At 45.3% G+C, this 20,757-nt stretch overlaps 1 protein-coding gene across 8 annotated transcripts in view; it reads left to right on the forward strand.

Moving 5' to 3' along the window:
• Positions 1–6,032, forward strand: part of setd1a.L (SET domain containing 1A L homeolog) — a 32,904-nt gene extending 26,872 nt beyond the window's left edge. For all 8 annotated transcript variants that reach the window (XM_041577430.1, XM_041577431.1, XM_041577429.1 and 5 more), the window contains 2 exons: positions 3,174–3,311; positions 3,611–6,032. In XM_041577430.1, coding sequence (XP_041433364.1) covers positions 3,174–3,311; positions 3,611–3,784 — 312 coding nt within the window. In that variant the 3' untranslated portion in view covers positions 3,785–6,032. The remainder of the gene's footprint in view (positions 1–3,173; positions 3,312–3,610) is intronic.
• The last annotated feature ends 14,725 nt before the right edge of the window (positions 6,033–20,757 follow it).

Below are 20,757 nucleotides of genomic sequence, written 5' to 3' on the forward strand. Positions count from 1 at the left end.
GTGCTTTTATTCTGAACACGACATGTTTTGAGCTGAGCAAAGAGCTCTGCTCGAAACATGTCGTGTTCAGAATAAAAGAACTTTAATTTTTGCAGTAACGACCTGCGTCTGACCATAGATCACCACATCTCTTATTGCTGATTATTGGCTTCAATGGACTGAAGCAGTGGTTAATAGGTCGAATTAACTGAATCCACTTACTCATTTCGAATCCTCTGCTGAATTATGTGGCAGTTTTGTCTGAACTTGCCTGGATAGAACAGCAGAGGGCGCCAATAATATAATAATATAAATATATAATAATAAATGCTCTTGTAAGCACAGTGGCAATTTACATGAAGCTGAGTTGGCGCATATATACAGGTATGAGACCTGTTATCCAGAATGCTCGGGACCTGGGGTTTAAGGATAACGGATCTTTCTGTAAATTGGATCTTCATACCTTAAGTCTACTAGAAAATCATATAAACATGAAATAAACCCAATAGGCTGGTTTTGCCTCCAATAAGGATTAATTATATCTTAGTTGGGATCAAGTATGTGTATTTATAATGGAGTCTATGGGAGACGTGTGCATTTATTATAGTGAGTGAGCAGATCTTTCCGTTCATGTCCCGAATAAATCTGAATGACCCCAGGGACTGTGTCGCTCCTGCTAAAACTGATTGTTCCCCTGTAGAGGGGAAGGGGTGAGGTTCCTGACACATCCAGCAGCAGGGAATCTCTCAGGGAATCTCTCAGGGAATCTCTTAGTCACGCACATTCTGCTTTTAATTCTACCCAGAGGCTGGAAATCTCACAGCTGCGCGTGTGACTCAAATCCTCCCAGTCATTGTTCTAGTGCAACTAAACCCTGCCATTGTGCTGTTAGCTTTGTGCTGCACTCAACAAGTTACTGTGCCCAGAGTACAAACTCTAACCTGATTGTGTCATTCACTGCACGTGCACCAATCACTGACAAGTCTCCGATAAGGGCCCGACCTTGACATTATCCCAGTTGCTCTTATCTGACGTCTGCACTTTTGCTTTGTCTTTGGGGGGGGGGGGGTGTATTTTTTTTAATTTATTTTTCTGCCAGTGACCTGGCGGCCAAAATGACGGGTCAGGGTATGTACTTAGAGATTGAGCCTGAAATCATTGAGAGCAGCAGCCATAGTGATAGCACTGCAGTTGTGGCTCCTGATAGCATTTAGCAAGTGTAGCAATGGATGACAGTTGGCTCTAGTGATAGGAATAGTAGTAAGTGATGGGGACGCGAGCAAGTGATGGGGACGCGAGCAAGTGATGGGGACGCGAGCAAGTGATGGGGACGCGAGCAAGTGATGGGGACGCGAGCAAGTGATGGGGACGCGAGCAAGTGATGGGGACGCGAGCAAGTGATGGGGACGCGAGCAAGTGATGGGGACGCGAGCAAGTGATGGGGACGCGAGCAAGTGATGGGGACGCGAGCAAGTGATGGGGACGCGAGCAAGTGATGGGGACGCGAGCAAGTGATGGGGACGCGAGCAAGTGATGGGGACGCGAGCAAGTGATGGGGACGCGAGCAAGTGATGGGGACGCGAGCAAGTGATGGGGACGCAAGCAAGTGATGGGGACGCAAGCAAGTGATGGGGACGCAAGCAAGTGATGGGGACGCAAGCAAGTGATGGGGACGCAAGCAAGTGATGGGGACGCAAGCAAGTGATGGGGACGCAAGCAAGTGATGGGGACGCAAGCAAGTGATGGGGACGCAAGCAAGTGATGGGGACGCAAGCAAGTGATGGGGACGCAAGCAAGTGATGGGGACGCAAGCAAGTGATGGGGACGCAAGCAAGTGATGCGGACGCAAGCAAGTGATGGGGAACGCGAGTAAGTGATGGGGATGAGTTGACAACGCCTGTAAGTGATGGGGACGCGAGCAAGTGATGGGGGCGCGAGCAAAGTGATGGGGGCGCGAGCAAGTGATGGGGGCGCGAGCAAGTGATGGGGACGCGAGCAAGTGATGGGGACGCGAGCAAGTGATGGGGACGCGATGGGGACGCAAGCAAGTGATGGGGACGCGATGGGGACGCGAGCAAGTGATGGGGACGCGAGTAAGTGATGGGGACGTGATGGGAACGCGAGTAAGTGATGGGGATGAGTTGACAACGCCTGTAAGTGATGGGGACGCGAGCAAGTGATGGGGGCGCGAGCAAGTGATGGGGGCGCGAGCAAGTGATGGGGGCGCGAGCAAGTGATGGGGGCGCGAGCAAGTGATGGGGACGCGATGGGGACGCAAGCAAGTGATGGGGACGCGAGCAAGTGATGGGGACGCGAGTAAGTGATGATGGGTACGCTGGTAAGTCATGGGGACTCGGACGCGAGTAAGTCATGATGGGGTGCGAGTAAGTGATGGGGACGTGATGGGGACGCGAGTAAGTGATGGGACGCAAGTGATGGGGATGCGAGCAAGTGATGGGGAATGCGAGCAAGTAAGTGATGGGGACCTGATGGAGACGCGAGTAAGTGATGGGGACCTGATGGGACGTGAGTAAGTGATGGGGACGCGGGTAAGTGATGGGGACGCGGGTAAGTGATGGGGACGCGGGTAAGTGATGGGGACGCGGGTAAGTGATGGGGACGCGGGTAAGTGATGGGGACGCGGGTAAGTGATGGGGACGCGGGTAAGTGATGGGGACTAGTAGTAAGTGATGGGGACTAGTAGTAAGTGATGGGGACTAGTAGTAAGTGATGGGGAATAGTAGTAAGTGATGGGGAATAGTAGTAAGTGATGGGGAATAGCAGCAAGTGACGGGGACACTAGCAGCAAGTGACGGGGACACTAGCACTAAGTGATATTGTGATGGAAGTGAGAAGCCGCCATATAAACAGCAGGAAAGGTCTGTGTATGAGGTTTTAGTCCCCACTGTCTGGAGCAGGTAACGTTGGCCATACACAGACTGATACAATCTACTGACTCAGCAGAGATATAATCAGCAGCCGACAGAAATCTTTTAACTGAACGACCGATCTCCATGGGGCGAAAAATGTTGGGACTCTCCACACACGGTGCGAGAATCGTACGAAGCAAGGATTTGTACATTTGGATCTTTGTGTCTATGGCCAGCTTAAGGCTGACCTGTGATTGGTCCCCAGAGAGGATCACACACTATTGATATATAATTAATATATACACACGTGTTTTTATTACACAGGTGGTGGCAGACATGAGGGAGAAGAGATATTCTCAGCAGGGAATCGGCAGCAGTTATCTCTTCCGCATGGATCAGGACACCATTATAGACGCCACCAAATGTGGGAACTTGGCCCGATTTATCAACCACTGCTGCTCCGTGAGTAATAGCGTGGGAGTGGGGGGGTCATGATCATGTGCTCGTCTCTGACTGTAAGTGAATAAGGATCCCTCGTGAGTCAGCTGATTGTAAGTGAATAAGGATCCCTCGTGAGTCTGGTGAATCAATAGGCCGGGAGTGCAGGACTCCATGTTGGCTGGTGGGAGTCTCGTAGAGTCGCTGTAACACACGAGTGTCCCATGTCTGTAGGGCTGTGACATCACAATTAAAATCATGTGACTACACCGTATAGACACCCCTGCACCCGCTTGTGTAACGTTCTCGCTTTCCTCTCGCAGCCCAACTGTTACGCCAAAGTGATCACCATCGAGTCCCAGAAGAAAATCGTCATTTACTCCAAACAGCCAATCGGCATCAACGAGGAGATCACGTACGACTACAAGTTCCCCCTGGAGGACAACAAGATCCCCTGTTTGTGTGGGACAGAGAACTGCCGGCGGACATTGAATTAACCCTTCCCTCTCTCAATGTGCCTGACTCCGGGGCCCTGTCCTGTGGGACTGATGATGAAGCCAAAATGGCCGTGTCACCCCCAGCACAGCCTGATTTTTATATAACGTGTCGCAGAGGAGAATGGGGCATTACTGGGGACTGTCGTTTCTTTTTGTTCCGTTTTTTTAATCTCTCCTTTCGTTTTCTCCGGCCGATTTATGGCACTTTAATAAGGTCCCAGCCCTGGGGCGCCATTTGCTCCTGTCCCGCGGCTACAACACCGTTTTATTTGGGCTGTTTTTATATCTTTTAGATCAGCTTATCCTTTTATTCCTTTCTGGGAGTATTTTTTATTTATACAAGTGACGTGGAATCCGCCACTGCCTCCTAAGAGAACCAGTTCAACTCTAAAGTCGGATTTTCCCCAGCAAGTAAACATGGCTGCCTCTAGCCCTCCCTGCAGCTGCATCACATGACTCATTAATATTGTGCCATTGGCTCACACATCTGTCAATCCTCATCTTGACGTGTGGGAGCCCTGGCTGAGCTGTCTCCTGATTGGTCAGACACAGATGCAGCACAAGCTGCTGGAAGAGTCTGCAGTGATCAGGCTTCCATTGCTCTGGTCTGTATATAATATATATAATGATCTCTAGGATACACAGGGTTGCCCAGATCACAAGACATAAGGGGGAAGGTGTACAGATTTGGGGTGAGGATGAGAGCCCCTTCTTTATGGCACATACACACTAACAGTTGGGTCCCTCTCTGATTCGTTTGATTGGCTGCATCCTTGTATTGCCTGGGGATGCTAAGGGATCCCACAATGCAGCAGGGGCAGAGTTACTCAGCAGCACTATGGGTTGCAGCATGTTCTCTAGTTCCACAGCCTTACTTTTTTTTTGGTTCTCAGACGTGTTTTTCCCTCATCCGGTCTTTTAACTTGTATTTATTTTATGACGTTTCTCAAGTGGGATGTTTTTCGTTTAAAGTGTAGCCCCGTTTCAACTGCACTTAACCCTCCCTCCAACCCCAGCAGTAAACTCCCCCGAATCTCCTGTCCGACGGGAAGCAGAGGCTGAGCCGTACAGAATAAAGGGAAAGTCTGCGCTATGTGATTATAGAGAGAGACTCTGTTTAGTAAAGTAGTGGGCCCTGCAGCTGTGGCTGGACTACAATTCCCAGCATGCATTAGAGCAGAAGCTGGGGGAGCCTTGTTGTTTGGTACAGTCTGGAGGCAAAGTTTATTGATGGAACATTCCGCCTGTGTGTATTTATGTGGGCAAAGGGAGGCCTCCCATTGGTCATTGCTATTCACCTAGCAATAATATGAATATATAAGCAGAGGTGGGGGAGGGGGCGCAGGCTTCTTGTATGTGTATTTGCTCCATGTAGAGAGCCAATGGCACGTGGAGCATAGAGGGTTCTGCATGTGTCGCCTGCCTTTGATTGGGTGCTGCTTGCATGTCCCCTGCTCTATGCCTGGCTGCTCGGGTTTAATCATGGGACCACCTCAATTCACCCAAAGAATTCCCCTGTTGATGCTCCTATATCTGTAAGGTTAAACATGGCTGCCGTGGTCGGAATGTTCAATATAAACTGTAAGAACGTGTGTGACTGGGGTGTAAAGGTGTCGGCTGATGGGGGGCATGATGCTCAGTCTGTAGGTCGGGGGGCAGGGGAATTTATATTGCTACACACACACACACACACACACACAGTTTCCTTTCATTTTCAGGGTTAGAAACGCGTCGGGTCCTCATGATGGAGCCCATTGCCTATAAAGGCTCATGTACCTTGTGCTGCATCTCGTTCTCTTTGGTTAGCGGCCACTGAACAATGTGTAAGTTATTTCTCCATGGGCAGTTGGGGTGCAGTTATGGGGGAGAGGGTGACAGAGGGGGGGTGCAGGTCAGGCCTGGACATAAAGTTGTACATTGTGTATAGTAACTGCTTTGTTTCTTGTAGAAACATGAGTTTATTACGTATATATCACTGTCTGTTTGTCTCTTTATTCCACCTGCGACTCCCAGTGACCCCGGCGACTCCCAGTGACCCCGGCACCACCATCGCTCTGGCAAAAACCTTGGGTTTGTTGTAGATAATATCAGCCGATTAGCTCAGAGCTCAAGGCCGGGCAAAGATCTCCAGAGCTTCATGGTCACATACTTGTGTTATCTGTGCACAACTGCTGAGTGTGCGTTTAAAGGGGATACAAAGCTTTTCTCATATCACAGGGCCGGGTCAGCTAGATCCAGATCTGAAGCTGCTGTAGACTTGTTTTTTTATTTTGGGCAGGTTCTGAATCTCTGGAAGTTCTCCTGTGTGTATTATCAGGGCTCCCTAATAAAGGTTTGGCCCAGAGAATGTGGTGGATACGAGGCGGCAGCAGCAGCCCTGGGGGAGGGGTTACTGTAGGTTTTAGGCAGTCAAGGACATGAAAACATTCCCAGGAATCCAGGGGGGGGGGAGTTGTGTTTATGTCCAAGTCACGAATGAACTTCCCTCCCCTTCATCTTCACTTTATTTACTGCACCGCACACTCAAAATGTCCAAGGGGCCCGGGCTCAAAGCCCAAATCCATATCAGATGTTCTAGTGATTCCTGCCAGGTAGATTATACAGGGGGGTATTAGTGCACTGGGAATATGATAATCAACCCCTGCTTATCTAGAAGCCAAAACACTTACAACAAAGGGTGGTGGTTGTTTAGTCTTAATTACAATATAACTAATGGCAGGCTTGTTTGCAAATACATTGACTCCATTCATTAATGGCTCAGTTTGTTCCATGCACTTGGTCGTATTTGTGGCAAATCTGATTAACCCACGTGCCCAGGGCGATCCCCATTTATTATACATTTATAGGAAGTCAGGGAGTTTCCGGCTACTTACTGCAAATCAGCCTGAGATGCTTCTCTGGGGCAAATATGTGTGCGGCGACCCCTGCTGGCAGGTTACTGTCCCCCCCATTTGTGATTGGATCCTGTGAATGGAGCCACTTGGGCTTCTGTCCTTCTATTGGGCCGATTCAGAGTTTAAAGAAACCAATAGGGCTTCATAAAGAACTGCTCCTTGGGGTAAATTTCTTAATCATTCCCAGAATGCAATTGGCTTTCTCTGTGTAAAAAGAGTCTCCCCGTGTTATTGGCAATATTATAATCATTACCTCCCGCTGCACCTCATACAACTTGTGGGTATTTAAAGGGCAAGTAAAGGCTTAACCACTGGGAGTGGTGCTAATTAAATCCCCCCAGTTGATCAGAAGGAGCACAGCTGCTCCCTCCATATATCCAAACCCACATCAGACAGGATTCACTTTAAAGCTCTCCGTAATATACTCCGTAAGGTACTTTCATGTTTTGCTTTGGGGCAGAACACAGGTCTTGTTATTCAAAGAGAGATTTCCAGCATGAAAGACAGGAATCTATGGGAAACACCTGTCTGGGAATTCTAGGTGGTAATGGAGCTTTCCAGTCCAAATACTCCAGCCAAGACTCTGTTTCCCACAATGCCTTGCACAGTTCTGTGATTCTTTTTTGTTACAGATCAAAGCAAGGCATTGTGGGAACTGGAGTCTTGGCTGTTGGAGAACGGACTACTGCTGCATTGGGCCAATGGACCCACACCCTAACCCAATGCTTGCTCTCTCCATCCCCTGAAATCCTCATATTTATCCCGGGCTGACCAGCTCATGAGACATCAATACAGGCAGAGATTACCAGTAACATCTCCCTCTGCACATAAAGACACTTTGTGTGGTTCAATTAGGGTTCTGTTCATTAGCTGGTGGAAAGAAGCCTGAGAATAAGAAGTAGGTCTGGTTTCCCAGCCACACACATGTTTTAGTAACATCAGTGCAACGTTTGGATACGTTCACCCCACTTCCTGGTTTCATTGTGAGAAGGAGCTTTGCACGTTATTTACCCCAATCAGAAGAGCTTGCCCAGTGCCAGGAACGTTGTTAATCACTGGCATTTCTTTGTGCTTGCCTTTATGATTCCTTTCTCCATGCCACCCTGTAACCCACACCCATGTCCAGCATTGGCATCCAAAGGTCCAAGCCTGGGTTGTCGGGTTCAGAGGGTGGCATGGTCAGAACTAGGGTTAGGCATTTGCCTTGGGCACAGTTGAAGGGGGTAGTGATTGGGAGGATAGGAGTGGGGAACTCATGGGATAAAGAGTAGGGTTTCTAACTTGTTTTATCGTTCCTCAGCTCAGTGTCTGAGTTTTCCAGAAATGATTCTACCTTGTATTTTCTCTCGTGAGGAAGCTGCACTCACACAACCCTCAAGATGTTGTAACTCCATCTCCTGGCAACCTCAGCAGTCAAAGGATGTGGCTGAAGTGCTGGGAGTTGTCAACCAGCAACATTTAGAGCAGGGATCCCACACCTTTTTTTTTATTTACCCATGAGCAACATTAAAATATAAAGATAGTTAGGGAGCAACACAAGCATTAAAAAGGCCCTGGGGATGCCAAATAAGGACCATGATTTGGTAATTGGTAGCCCCTATATGGACTGGCAGCCTAAAAAGACTCTGGTTGTACAGCTGGTTTTTATGCAACTAAAACTTGTCTCCAAACCTGGAGTCCAAAAATAAGCACCTGCTTTGAGGCCACTGGGAGCAACATACAAGGGGTTGGTAAGCAACATGTTGCTCATGAGTTAGATGTCCTTGCTTTCGATAAGCCCCAGGAAATTCTATATATCAAAGGGAAACAGGCTTTATGTAAACCTTGGTAGGTTCCTTCCCAAATTCCACTCTACAGAAACCAAAAAAATCCATAACATCCAGACTTGTTTAAGTAATTAGGGATTTTTCCTTCCCATAGTGTTAGGCATGTCCCTAGCTGAGGGCCAGGTCTGTGAGAGGTATAGTAGGTAGAAGGTGTTCTAGATGGAGGTATACCCTGTGAGAGATGTCATGTTATAAAAAGTTGGAGCGTAGCCATGTTTGGCCTTTTTGAAATTCACTTGGTCCCTCAACCTGAATTCTACCGAGGTCTTTCTTATGCCAGGGTCTTCTTTCAGTAGGGAGGAGATGTTGATGGGGTAAGAAGACCTCATTAGAATTCATTGTGAGGTCATTCTAGATCACTGTAGGATCACCTAGATCACCAGTATCAGACTGAACTGGGTAGACTCACTGTAGAGAAATCCCTTGTATGACACTTGGAGGGCTTTGTGTGCAACAGGGGGCTCCACTGAGTAGTAGGAGATGTTCAAAAACAGCCAACACTGGGCCAATGACTGAATGTTTCATGGATTTCAACATTTCTTTGCTAAGGGGGTACATGACATTTGGGAATTGGGAGAACATAAAGGAAAGATATGAATTCCCCCCTCCAAATCTCAATTTCTCTTGTCTCATTCATTAAAAGTTGTTTTCTTGTGGTCACACTTATATGCGGATATGCAACAGTTTGAGAGCAGAAAGCTCTGGGGTGGGGGAGGAACCAATAAATAATAGATTTATATTTTAGGACCAGCTGAGAAAGACCCATTGAAACATTGCACCTTGGGAGCATTGGCCTCATTCCAATGTATTTTTCAGATCTTAACGGAAGCAGCAATTTCTATAAAAGAACTGACTCTATTGTTCCTTTATTTGTGCATTTAGAAGAATACAAGGTTACCATTATAGTTATTCTCATGTGCCTTCCCAAATATCTGTGCACGGGCCAGGACGTTTCTTCATTTCTAAGAATACGTTTCTGTAGGCCTTCAGCACAAAAATGCATCTTTGTTACCAGTGGTGACCCTTCAACCTTGAAACTGGGGTATTATGACTGTTTTAGAGGTTTGGGGGTCAGATAAATATAATATGATGATGATGTGGAGATCTTGGACATGCTGATGGCCATAACAACCATCTGATCCACACTCACCTCCAATTGGAGAGCCCTGATCTAGAACAAGCAAGAACCAATAGTTGTGTTTGAAATTAACCAACCTGGAGAAGATCGGCTTTTGGGGAGATGATAGAGGTCACACCTTCAGTTGCTCAGTGGGGCAATGGGAAGGGTGAAGTTGTACTAATGTGTGTATAATAGTGATTGACAGGAAAGGCATAGTTGGGCAGAGGATCTAGACACAGATTCGGGTAGGTGCCAGATCAAACACAGGGCAAGGAACCTCCCCTTGGTTCAGGCCCTTGCACCAACCCTTTCCCTTCTGGTAAAATTGCTATGGCAGCCCTGCCTATTTGTGATGGCACAAGTGTATACAATAATGGAGGAGGTAAGGTCCGGTGTAGGTTGGAAGAACCAATCTCTGAGCAGAGGACATCTGTAGTGCAGAAACCCTACTATCCATTTGCTGCATTAGCTATAGTACAACTGCACTTTTGCTTTATCTATTGCATATTTTGTGGTTTCTCTGTTACTTCCATGTCCCTTCCCGTTTTGGTTCTGTTTACAGACCCGGCGCTCGTGCTTGTTTTATTGGATGTTCATCCGTCTCTCTAATCATCTCTCCAGTAGCCGCTGGCATCCAATGTCTGTCTCTCAGATTTCACTCCGAGCACCAAATGTAAGTCACGGTTTCTGGAGATCATAATATCTATAATCGTTCTGGTTGTTAAAGGAACACTGCACCTTATTTTTACGTGTCTCTCTTTCTTTATTTCCCCCCAAGCTTCCAGGAAGGTGCTCAATCTTGTCATGGTGTCTTGCTCTTACCTTCCTTTAGTTCTGTTGTTCCTGCTGGTTCCCTCTATATTATTCAGTATGGGAGAGGCTGAGAGAACAAGAGTTCACTACGCTGTAATTAAGCACTAGAACAGGTTAAGCCAAACTGGAGACAAGCTCATAAAAAAGAAATAGAGAAAGATTTTCTCAGCTCAGCAGTAAAGAAAGCGGCACAAATAAGGAGCAGATTTATCATTTGGCAGAAGCCTATGAGATCTCATGCCAGTCACAAAGATGGTGCAAGAGAAAAAGTCAATGACAAGTTCTCTTTTAAATTTGCTTAATCTAAGTTCCTGGTTTTGTTATGTCATAACCCTCTGCTACTTCCCCTTCAGACTGGCACTCACACCGCTGCCTGCTTGTAACACTACTCACCTTCTCCTCTGTCTGGGCAGGGTCCATCAGTAGTTCCTCATTCTTTAGGTAACCCTCACCTTCCTCTCTGTCTGGGCAGGGTCCATTAGTAGCTCCTCATTCTTTAGGTAACCCTCACCTTCTCCACTGTCTGGGCAGGATCCATCAGTAGTTTCTCATTCTTTATGTAACTCTCACCTTCTCCTCTGTCTTGGCAGGATCCATCAGTAGTTCCTCGTTCTTTAGGTAACCCTCACCTTCTCCTCTGTCTCGGCAGGATTCATCAGTAGTTCCTCGTTCTTTAGGTAACCCTCACCTTCTCCTCTGTCTGGGCAGGGTCCATTAGTAGCTCCTCATTCTTTAGGTAACCCTCACCTTCCTCTCTGTCTGGGCAGGGTCCATCAGTAGTTCCTCATTCTTTAGGTAACCCTCACCTTCTCCACTGTCTGGGCAGGATCCATCAGTAGTTTCTCATTCTTTATGTAACCCTCACCTTCTCCTCTGTCTGGGCAGGGTCCATCAGTAGTTCCTCGCTCTTTAGGTAACCCTCACCTTCTCCACTGTCTGGGCAGGATCCATCAGCAGTTTCTCATTCTTTATGTAACCCTCCCCTTCTCCTCTGTCTGGGCAGGGTCCATCAGTAGTTCCTCTTTTTTTAGGTAACCCTCACCTTCTCCTCTGTCTGGGCAGGGTCCATCAGTAGTTCCTCACTCTTTAGGTAACCCTCACCTTCTCCACTGTCTGGGCAGGATCCATCAGTAGTTTCTCATTCTTTATGTAACCCTCCCCTTCTCCTCTGTCTGGGCAGGGTCCATCAGTAGTTCCTCGTTCTTTAGGTAACCCTCACCTTCTCCTCTGTCTGGGCAGGGTCCATCAGTAGTTCCTCATTCTTTAGGTAACCCTCACCTTCTCCTCTGTCTGGGCAGGGTCCATCAGTAGTTCCTCGTTGTTTAGGTAACCCTCACTATCTCCTCTGTCTAGGCAGGGTCCATCAGTAGTTCCTCGTTCTTTAGGTAACCCTCACCTTCTCCACTGGCTGGGCAGGGTCCATCAGTAGTTCCTCGTTGTTTAGGTAACCCTCACCTTCTCCTCTGTCTGGGCAGGGTCCATCAGTGGTTCCTCGTTCTTTAGGTAACCCTCACCTCCTCCTCTGTCTGGGCAGGGTCCATCAGTAGTTCCTCGTTCTTTAGGTAACCCTCACCTTCTCCTCTGTCTGGGCAGGGTCCATCAGTAGTTTCTCATTCTGTATGTACCACTTACCTCATTCTCTGTCCTGCACAGCTTTCCTCTCAGATTTGGTTCAGGGTTTGGCCTTTTTGGGAATCAAAGTGCCTCATGAAACCAAAGCCGAAAACACTTCAAAATGAAGTCACATGATTTAGGAAATTACAAAAATGTTTCCTGTTTTTGGCATATGCAAATTAGGATTCAGCTCAGAATTGGAAAAATTCGGCATTTAACCAAATCCCAATACAGTGGATTTGGTGAACCCCTACATATTTTCAGGTGCCTGTGTAGCTGCAGTCAGAATATTCATTTTCACACCCAAACGTTCACAAACACACACAAGCACAGTCAGTAAGTCTAGGGCTAATTATAGACTTGGAGAAGGAGAAAGAACACATAGGCCTCTGACATTTAGCAAAATTAAAGGGGAAACATGAAAAACACATTAAACACCATTGCTCTGATAGCGAGTACAAGCTGTCATTATATGGAATGTTTTTCCTGCTGTTAAATGAGGTTGTTATTGGATATGCAGGGGGTCCACCCAGAGTTATGATGGGAGAGACCTATGTCTCTTTCTGGTTGGCTGTGGAGCTTCTCATATCCACCAACTGTTGGCTGCATGGGATTTGTATTTGTATTCCTCTTATAGACAAGGAACCCACTCATATCTTCCTTTTATGACTTTCTATCGGCTGTACCTTCCTCTGTTCTATATTAGGCAGGTGTAACGTTGCTAGCGCACATCCAAATCCGGAATAGACCAACTCCCAACTCTACTGCCGGTAACGTCTGAATCCAAGTTCCTTTCTTCCCAGACTCCAGACTGAAGGTCATTAGTTCCACCTCTCAGGCTGCAGATGTTGCGCCCATTATTCTGAGATAATGAGATAATAAAAGGGAAATAAATTCTACAATTCCTGTAATTCTCTCATTTCCTCACTATTTTACCTGTAACTCAGCTCACTGGCACGTCCCAACACAGGAAGAAGCTTTTCCTACTCCTGTTGGTTGTGTTGACTAACATGAAATTTGCCCAAAAAAAGTGATTTTTTTGCAAGTGTAAAATAATTTATAGGGAATGTGGATAAACCAACCAGTTATTTAACCATGAATTACAATTCAGCGCTAGATCAGGTCAAGAAGACCTATGTATTATGTGCGATCAGACAGCAGATATATTGTAACTGCCCAGCATTGGATTGGGTCTCCTTGGATGAACCTGAGAAGATGACACCCTGGGGCCAATCTCACAGCAATTAGATATAGATATGGCCAAGTGGTATCATTGGGTACCAATAGGATGGTGGGACTACCTTTAGGCTAGGGTCCCTAGGCCTGAGTATTGAAATGGTTACACCGCACACCTGGAATTTTACTCACTTTCAGCTTTTAGTGGTGCTGGTTATCCTTCGGCTTGACGTGGCCTTCCAATGATAGCAGTTTCAATTATGGATCCGCACACACCAATTTTCTGCAGTTTTTCCTTTTATTTAATTTCACCACCAATATCAACGTTTCGGGGGGTACAACCTCCCTTCGTCAGGATATACATTCAAGTGTGACAAAAAGCATCTTTATAGGCTTAGCTCCGCCTACATTGTTGCATGTGATCTAATTAGCATTTAACTTTATTTTCCCATTTTGTTTAAAATTCTCATAGTGCATATAGTGCATATATATTAGGTAGTTTTACCTTATGACACGGAAGGTGTAATCTATTTATTAAAATGTCCCTGTGGATTAGGATATGTGGGCCAAACGTCTAGATCTTTCAAATTAAGAATGTACGAACATAAAAGTGTCATAAGAAATTTTAAACCAGAAACAGATGGGATAAAGGAGAAAGAAAAAGAGAGATACAAGAAAGAGACACTATTAGCAAAACATTTTTTTATAATGAAACATAATGTATCGCAACTAAGGTGGCAAATTTTAGAAGTGGTGCAAAAGGATAAAGGCAATGATTTTAAAAGGAACCTTTTAAGACGAGAAGCCTTTTGGATATGGCAACTTAAAACGCTAACACCAAAGGGTCTCAATGAAAATTTCAGTTTGGCTTGTTTTTTATAATTAAAATATACATTTTCCCAAGTATATACTTTCAAAATATATTTATTCTTAAGATTTTATGGTCACTTTTCACTTACTGTCACAATTCACTGTCTCTCTGCTTCTCCACAGATATGAACAGTCAGGGGATAGAGAGAAAATAATATTATCAACAAAGGTAGAAAACAATTCACTGACTTTAAGGTGTAAAGGGTAGAGATATAATAAATAAAAGGAAAATCACAATCACATATGAAGGATTTAATATTTTTATTGTCATATAAAATATATTTTTATTGTCTTATATAAAAGATAAAGAAATTTTTTATAAGGTAAAACTACCTAATATATATGCACTATGAGAATTTTAAACAAAATGGGAAAATAAAGTTAAATGCTAATTAGATCACATGCAACAATGTAGGCGGAGCTAAGCCTATAAAGATGCTTTTTGTCACACTTGAATGTATATCCTGACGAAGGGAGGTTGTACCCCCCGAAACGTTGATATTGGTGGTGAAATTAAATAAAAGGAAAAACTGCAGAAAATTGGTGTGTGCGGATCCATAATTGAAACTGCTATCCCTAGGCCTGAGCCCAGTGGAAGAGTATCTGATATCCCAGTCCAACCCTGCCATTATCAACCTCAGATACAACGCCTGATCTAGAGCATCTCCAACATCTGGGTAAGAACTCAACATTTTGGTTGCTCCCAAGACAAGAAGAGACAATGATTGTTCCATAAAGGATTGGATACAAGTAAACTTTACGATTGTGTTGGTTGTTCAGGGGTTGGGATGGAAGTAGGAAGGTGTGTTTGCCTATTGGGTATAACTGGAGATGGCTTTTGAATAATGGATTTTGTCTTCTTCTGGGTAACTTAGAAGTGAGTTAGAAATTATCTGAGCACAGATGTGTCTTCCTTCAGCCTCATATGTTATAGTAATATAAATGATTGTGTCTTTCCCAACTGTGATATTCTTTCATAGGTCCATAGGACCCTATATTACTAAATTGGCAGGGCCTTCCTCTCCAGGGTCTTGAGCTAATATCTTGCTCAATCCCCTGGTGTGTCAAGTTGTGTTATTGCAAAATCACTTTTGTTCTGGGTTTTTCAATACTGGAGCACCCCCTTACTTTAAAAAAAAAAATATTTAGAGGAGAACCCTATTCTTTGGTGTCCACTCTAACAGTGCCAGGGAACCATTGATGGTTATGGTGCAAATGAATTTCCCATAGGAAGAGAAAGAAGAATTAGATCTGGATGCCCAATGGCTGCCTTGTTCTGGGTGGAATAGATTGTGCAAGGAACTATTATATAATTCATCAACACCACCTGCTGTCCTGAGCCGATAACGAGTGTTTGTGTTGGACGAGAGGAGGGATCAGTTATGTCAGACTAATAGCTGCACGCTGAGCTCATGTGTAACACTATCTGCTGTTTTTCTATTTACTGCTTTTTTTTTAAATAAACAAAAGGCACATTGAATTTTTTTTCTAAGTTAAAATATGTCATCTTGCCTCAAATTCACCATTGAGCTTCTGCTACTGGTATTGTCTTGCCCTACTGTCTCAATCTTGCCCTGCTGTCTCAATCTTGCCCTGCTGTCTTCATCTTGTCCTATTGTTTTCATATTGCCCAGCTCTCTCCATCTTGCCCTACTGTCTCCATCTTGCCTACTGCCTCCAATTTGCCCTATTGTCTTTATCTTGCCCTAGTATTGTTAGCTTGCCCTACTATTTCCATCTTGCCCTACTGCCTCCATCTTGTCCTACTGTTTTCATCTTGCTTACGGTCTCCATCTTGCCCTAGTATTGTTATCTTGTCCTACTGTCTCAATCGTGCCCTACTATCTCCATCTTGCACTACTGTCTCCACCTAGTCCTAATGTCTCCATGTTGTCATACTGTCTCCATCTTCTCCTACTGTCTCCATCTTGTCTTAGTATCATTATCTTGCCGTACTGTCTCCATCTTGCCCTACTTTCTCTATCTTTGCCCTACTGTCTCCAATTTGTCCTACTGTCTCCATCTTGCCCTCCTGTCTCCATCCTTCCTTCATGTCTCATTGTTGCTCTACTATTGCCATCATGCCCGTTCTACTGCACTTGCTTCCAAACTGTGGGATTGGTCTCCCTGGGTAGGGAGGCTGGAGTTGTGTCAGGGAGGCTCAGCTTGAAGGCCATTTATTTATCACAGCCATTTCTCTACTTTCTTTGTTTTTCACTACTGTCACCATCTTCTCCTACCATCTCTATATTTTCTTCTATGTCACAGTGTTGCTCTACTATTGCCATCATGACCTGCTCTACTGCATTTGCTTCCAAACTGTCGGTCTGATCTCTGTAGGTAGAGAGGCTGGAGTAGAGTCAGGGATGTGCAGCTTGAAGGCCATTTAAGGTGATCTCGCAGACACGTATCTTTGTCTTGTCCTACTGTCTCAATCTTACTCTAGTGTAGCCATATTGCCACAATGTTGGCATCTTCCTCTGCTGTCTCCATCTTTCCTTACTGTACCTGCTGCACTTTAGTTTTGTTATCTGCAATTTATGCATGCAGGGCCCAGGGCAGTCACCCCTATCTACATCCATAATTACAGCTCAAGGTATGAGAAAGAAAGCATTTCAGCTGGTGGAGCTTAACTGGTGGAACTTAACTTAAATGGAAACCACCTGGCACTGCTGGTGGTGTTCTTCCTCAAAGCAGCCATTTTTTTACTCAGAAGTGTAATTAGGGGTGCAGATATGGAGACTGCCCTGAGATGTGTAACCAGCAGACAGCAAGTCTGACAGCCCGTACAACAGGACAAGATGGAGTCTGTAGGGAATGGTGGCAATAGCAGAACAAGAAGGGCAAGATGGTGATTGTAAGCAAAGTTGGAAACATTAGGGCAAGATGGTGACAGCAGGATAAGATGGAGACTGTGGGGCAAATAGCAACAATAACCTTTGATATAAGTGTTGCCCAACCAATAGCTCTCCATTGCTGGAAAACCACCACCACCTGTTGCAGTTGCATTCAGTTTACTGTAACTGACAGAAATAGCAGAAATACTAAAAACACTCATATGGCTTCTTCCCAATCTCAGATTATAACATTCCTGCCAATAGAAATCAGATACCGGACACATATTATTAATATCAGGCTGTGGGAAGTCAAAATGCCCTGGATATATAAAATTCTTTTCATGTTATTAATTGTATGCAGGGAAAGGGCTGGGTGTCAGAGAATGAGTGAATACGAGGTTATACAAGCCAAGAGTCGTTTATACCACCCTTTTCTTATTCCCCCCCATAGGCCTAATGAGCATTTAGCAATTCCTACATCTAATTGTTGTGAGAGGGGCCCCTGAGTGTCAGGTTCTCTGGTGGGCCCCAGGAGGCCCAATCCCCCATTAGAAGTGATATTCTCCTGGGCACAGGTTAATAGACCAACTGTATAACAGCACTGGCTGGCGTTGGTCAATGGTGTCACTGAGTAGCACCCAGAGGTGTCAGCACCCTTCCTCCTAAACCAACAGGCAGGGGATCATCTCAGGAACATGAATGAACAGATGTATCACAAAATCCCCAGCAACAAGGAATGTAAGGAAGGAAGTGATAGGGAAGAAAGACAATGACTGTGCCGGCTGGTGACTTGCTGTTAGACCCATGCATCACCCACACCAGGAAGAAGACATGGTAATTTGTGATGTCAACACTGATTGAAACCATAATTCACCTCATTAAGAAACTTAAAAGGAATCTGAGTCATTTAGAGTTGTTATTTGTCATCTGCCGCCCAGGTAGGGTTGGCACCTTTTCTGGAACTTTTCAAATATTGACAGCACCAGTCATGGTTTTTTATTGAGACATGGGCTCAGACTCAGACCAGCACCAGGCTCTAAGAATTGGGAGGCTTCAGGTGCTGACTAAGAAACCTGCTTGATTGACCTTTTCTGGAAAAACAATACCGGCCTTTCTATATATTTAGCTTTTTTCCCTTATTAATAACATTGGGATCAGACATCATACCTGCAAGGCCAGTAAAATACCGGCCAGGGGGCAACCCTACACCCAGGTGTCCGTTCCTTGTGAGAACATCAACACACACAGGTAGGACTCTAGATTTAATGCTCTGAGGTTGCACAAAATGAGCAAAAATTTTAAAACATCTAGGACAGCAAAAAGCTCTTCCAGATTGACCTTCAGGTTGTCCTTCCATAAGTATCTGGAAGATCAAATAGCTTTTGTCCTCAAGTGTCACCCAAATGGGATTTCTCCCCATAGTCAGGAGTGTGAACAAGAAAGGAGACTGAAACCAATATTATTCTCTGCATGTGAGCCTGAAAGTGCTGGGCTTCAACTCATGCCCCAAATCCATCTAAAGCCAGAGGAACATTGTGAAATTGCCCTGATTTGTTTCAGACGTACTGGTAATGGGCACCCTGTTCTCTGTGCCCACCTCATACATTTGCAAGAAGACTAAAGGTTATTTTAATGTCAGACTCTGAATCACCCTGGGACATGTTAGCTACATTTTTCAGAATGTTTTTATTATTCTGACTGGTTTCTGTTTCTCTTGTTGGTTTCAAATCTTTCCTGCCAATATAATTGGTCTTGGCTCCACTGATACAAATTCCATGAAAGTTATGTGTTTCCTCCACTGGCGCTGTGATCCAGTTAAATTCCACATATAATTTATGTTTCTTTTGGATAAATATGCCAACAGTTAGTGGTCCAGTAATTTATGTGATATGTGAGGATGTAGTTGTCTTCTGAGAGTTCATGTACAGGAGACTGCCCTGTCCATTACATTTTGTAACGCCTTGGACTTGGAAATGATTGGAATAAACATAAGTTATATAGAAACATATATTGGTCTGTTTGGGAAGTCAGCAGTGCCTATAGGAAAAGAAGGGGATACTAGTCTCTGGGAAGGGGGTGTAACTGTAGGATAGCAGGTATAGTAGGGAGAGATGATGCCTATAGTAACAGTGGATAATAGTCTCTGGGAAGGGAGTGTGACTGTGGGATAGCAGGTATAGTAGGGAGAGATGGTGTCTATAGTAACAGTGGATAATAGTCTCGGGGAAGGGAGTGTGACTGTGGGATAGCAGGTATAGTAGGGAGAGATGGTGCCTATAGTAACAGTGGGATAATAGTCTCTGGGAAGGGAGTGTGACTGTGGGATAGCAGGTATAGTAGGGAGAGATGGTGCCTATAGTAACAGTGGGACAATAGTCTCTGGGAAGGGAGTGTGACTGTGGGATAGCAGGTATAGTAGGGAGAGATGGTGCCTATAGTAACAGTGGGATAATAGTCTCTGGGAAGGGAGTGTGACTGTGGGATAGCAGGTATAGTAGGGAGAGATGGTGTCTATAGTAACAGTGGATAATAGTCTCTGGGAAGGGGGTGTAACTGTAGGATAGCAGGTATAGTAGGGAGAGATGGTGTCTATAGTAACAGTGGATAATAGTCTCTGGGAAGGGAGTGTGACTGTGGGATAGCAGGTATAGTAGGGAGAGATGGTGCCTATAGTAACAGTGGGATAATAGTCTCTGGGAAGGGAGTGTGACTGTGGGATAGCAGGTATAGTAGGGAGAGATGGTGCCTATAGTAACAGTGGGATAATAGTCTCTGGGAAGGGAGTGTGACTGTGGGATAGCAGGTATAGTAGGGAGAGATGGTGTCTATAGTAACAGTGGATAATAGTCTCTGGGAAGGGGGTGTAACTGTAGGATAGCAGGTATAGTAGGGAGAGATGGTGTCTATAGTAACAGTGGATAATAGTCTCTGGGAAGGGAGTGTGACTGTGGGATAGCAGGTATAGTAGGGAGAGATGGTGCCTATAGTAACAGTGGATAATAGTCTCTGGGAAGGGAGTGTGACTGTGGGATAGCAGGTATAGTAGGGAGAGATGGTGCCTATAGTAACAGTGGGATAATAGTCTCTGGGAAGGGAGTGTGACTGTGGGATAGCAGGTATAGTAGGGAGAGATGGTGCCTATAGTAACAGTGGATAATAGTCTCTGGGAAGGGAGTGTGACTGTGGGATAGCAGGTATAGTAGGGAGAGATGGTGCCTATAGTAACAGTGGATAATAGTCTCTGGGAAGGGAGTATGACTGTGGGATAGCAGGTATAGTAGGGAGAGATGGTGCCTATAGTAACAGTGGATAATAGTCTCTGGGAAGGGAGTGTGACTGTGGGATAGCAGGTATAGTAGGGAGAGATGGTGTCTATAGTAACAGTGGATAATAGTCTCTGGGAAGGGAGTGTGACTGTGGGATAGCAGGTATAGTAGGGAGAGATGGTGCCTATAGTAACAGTGGATAATAGTCTCTGGGAAGGGAGTGTGACTGTGGGATAGCAGGTATAGTAGGGAGAGATGGTGTCTATAGTAACAGTGGATAATAGTCTCTGGGAAGGGAGTGTGATTGTGGATAGCAGGTATAGTAGGGAGAGATGGTGCCTATAGTAACAGTGGATAATAGTCTCTGGGAAGGGAGTGTGACTGTGGGATAGCAGGTATAGTAGGGAGAGATGGTGCCTATAGTAACAGTGGATAATAGTCTCTGGGAAGGGAGTGTGACTGTGGGATAGCAGGTATAGTAGGGAGAGATGTGTCTATAGTAACAGTGGATAATAGTCTCTGGGAAGGGAGTGTGACTGTGGGATAGCAGGTATAGT

Source organism: Xenopus laevis, chromosome 9_10L (assembly GCF_017654675.1).
Source record: "Xenopus laevis strain J_2021 chromosome 9_10L, Xenopus_laevis_v10.1, whole genome shotgun sequence".
Lineage (NCBI taxonomy): Eukaryota > Metazoa > Chordata > Amphibia > Anura > Pipidae > Xenopus > Xenopus laevis.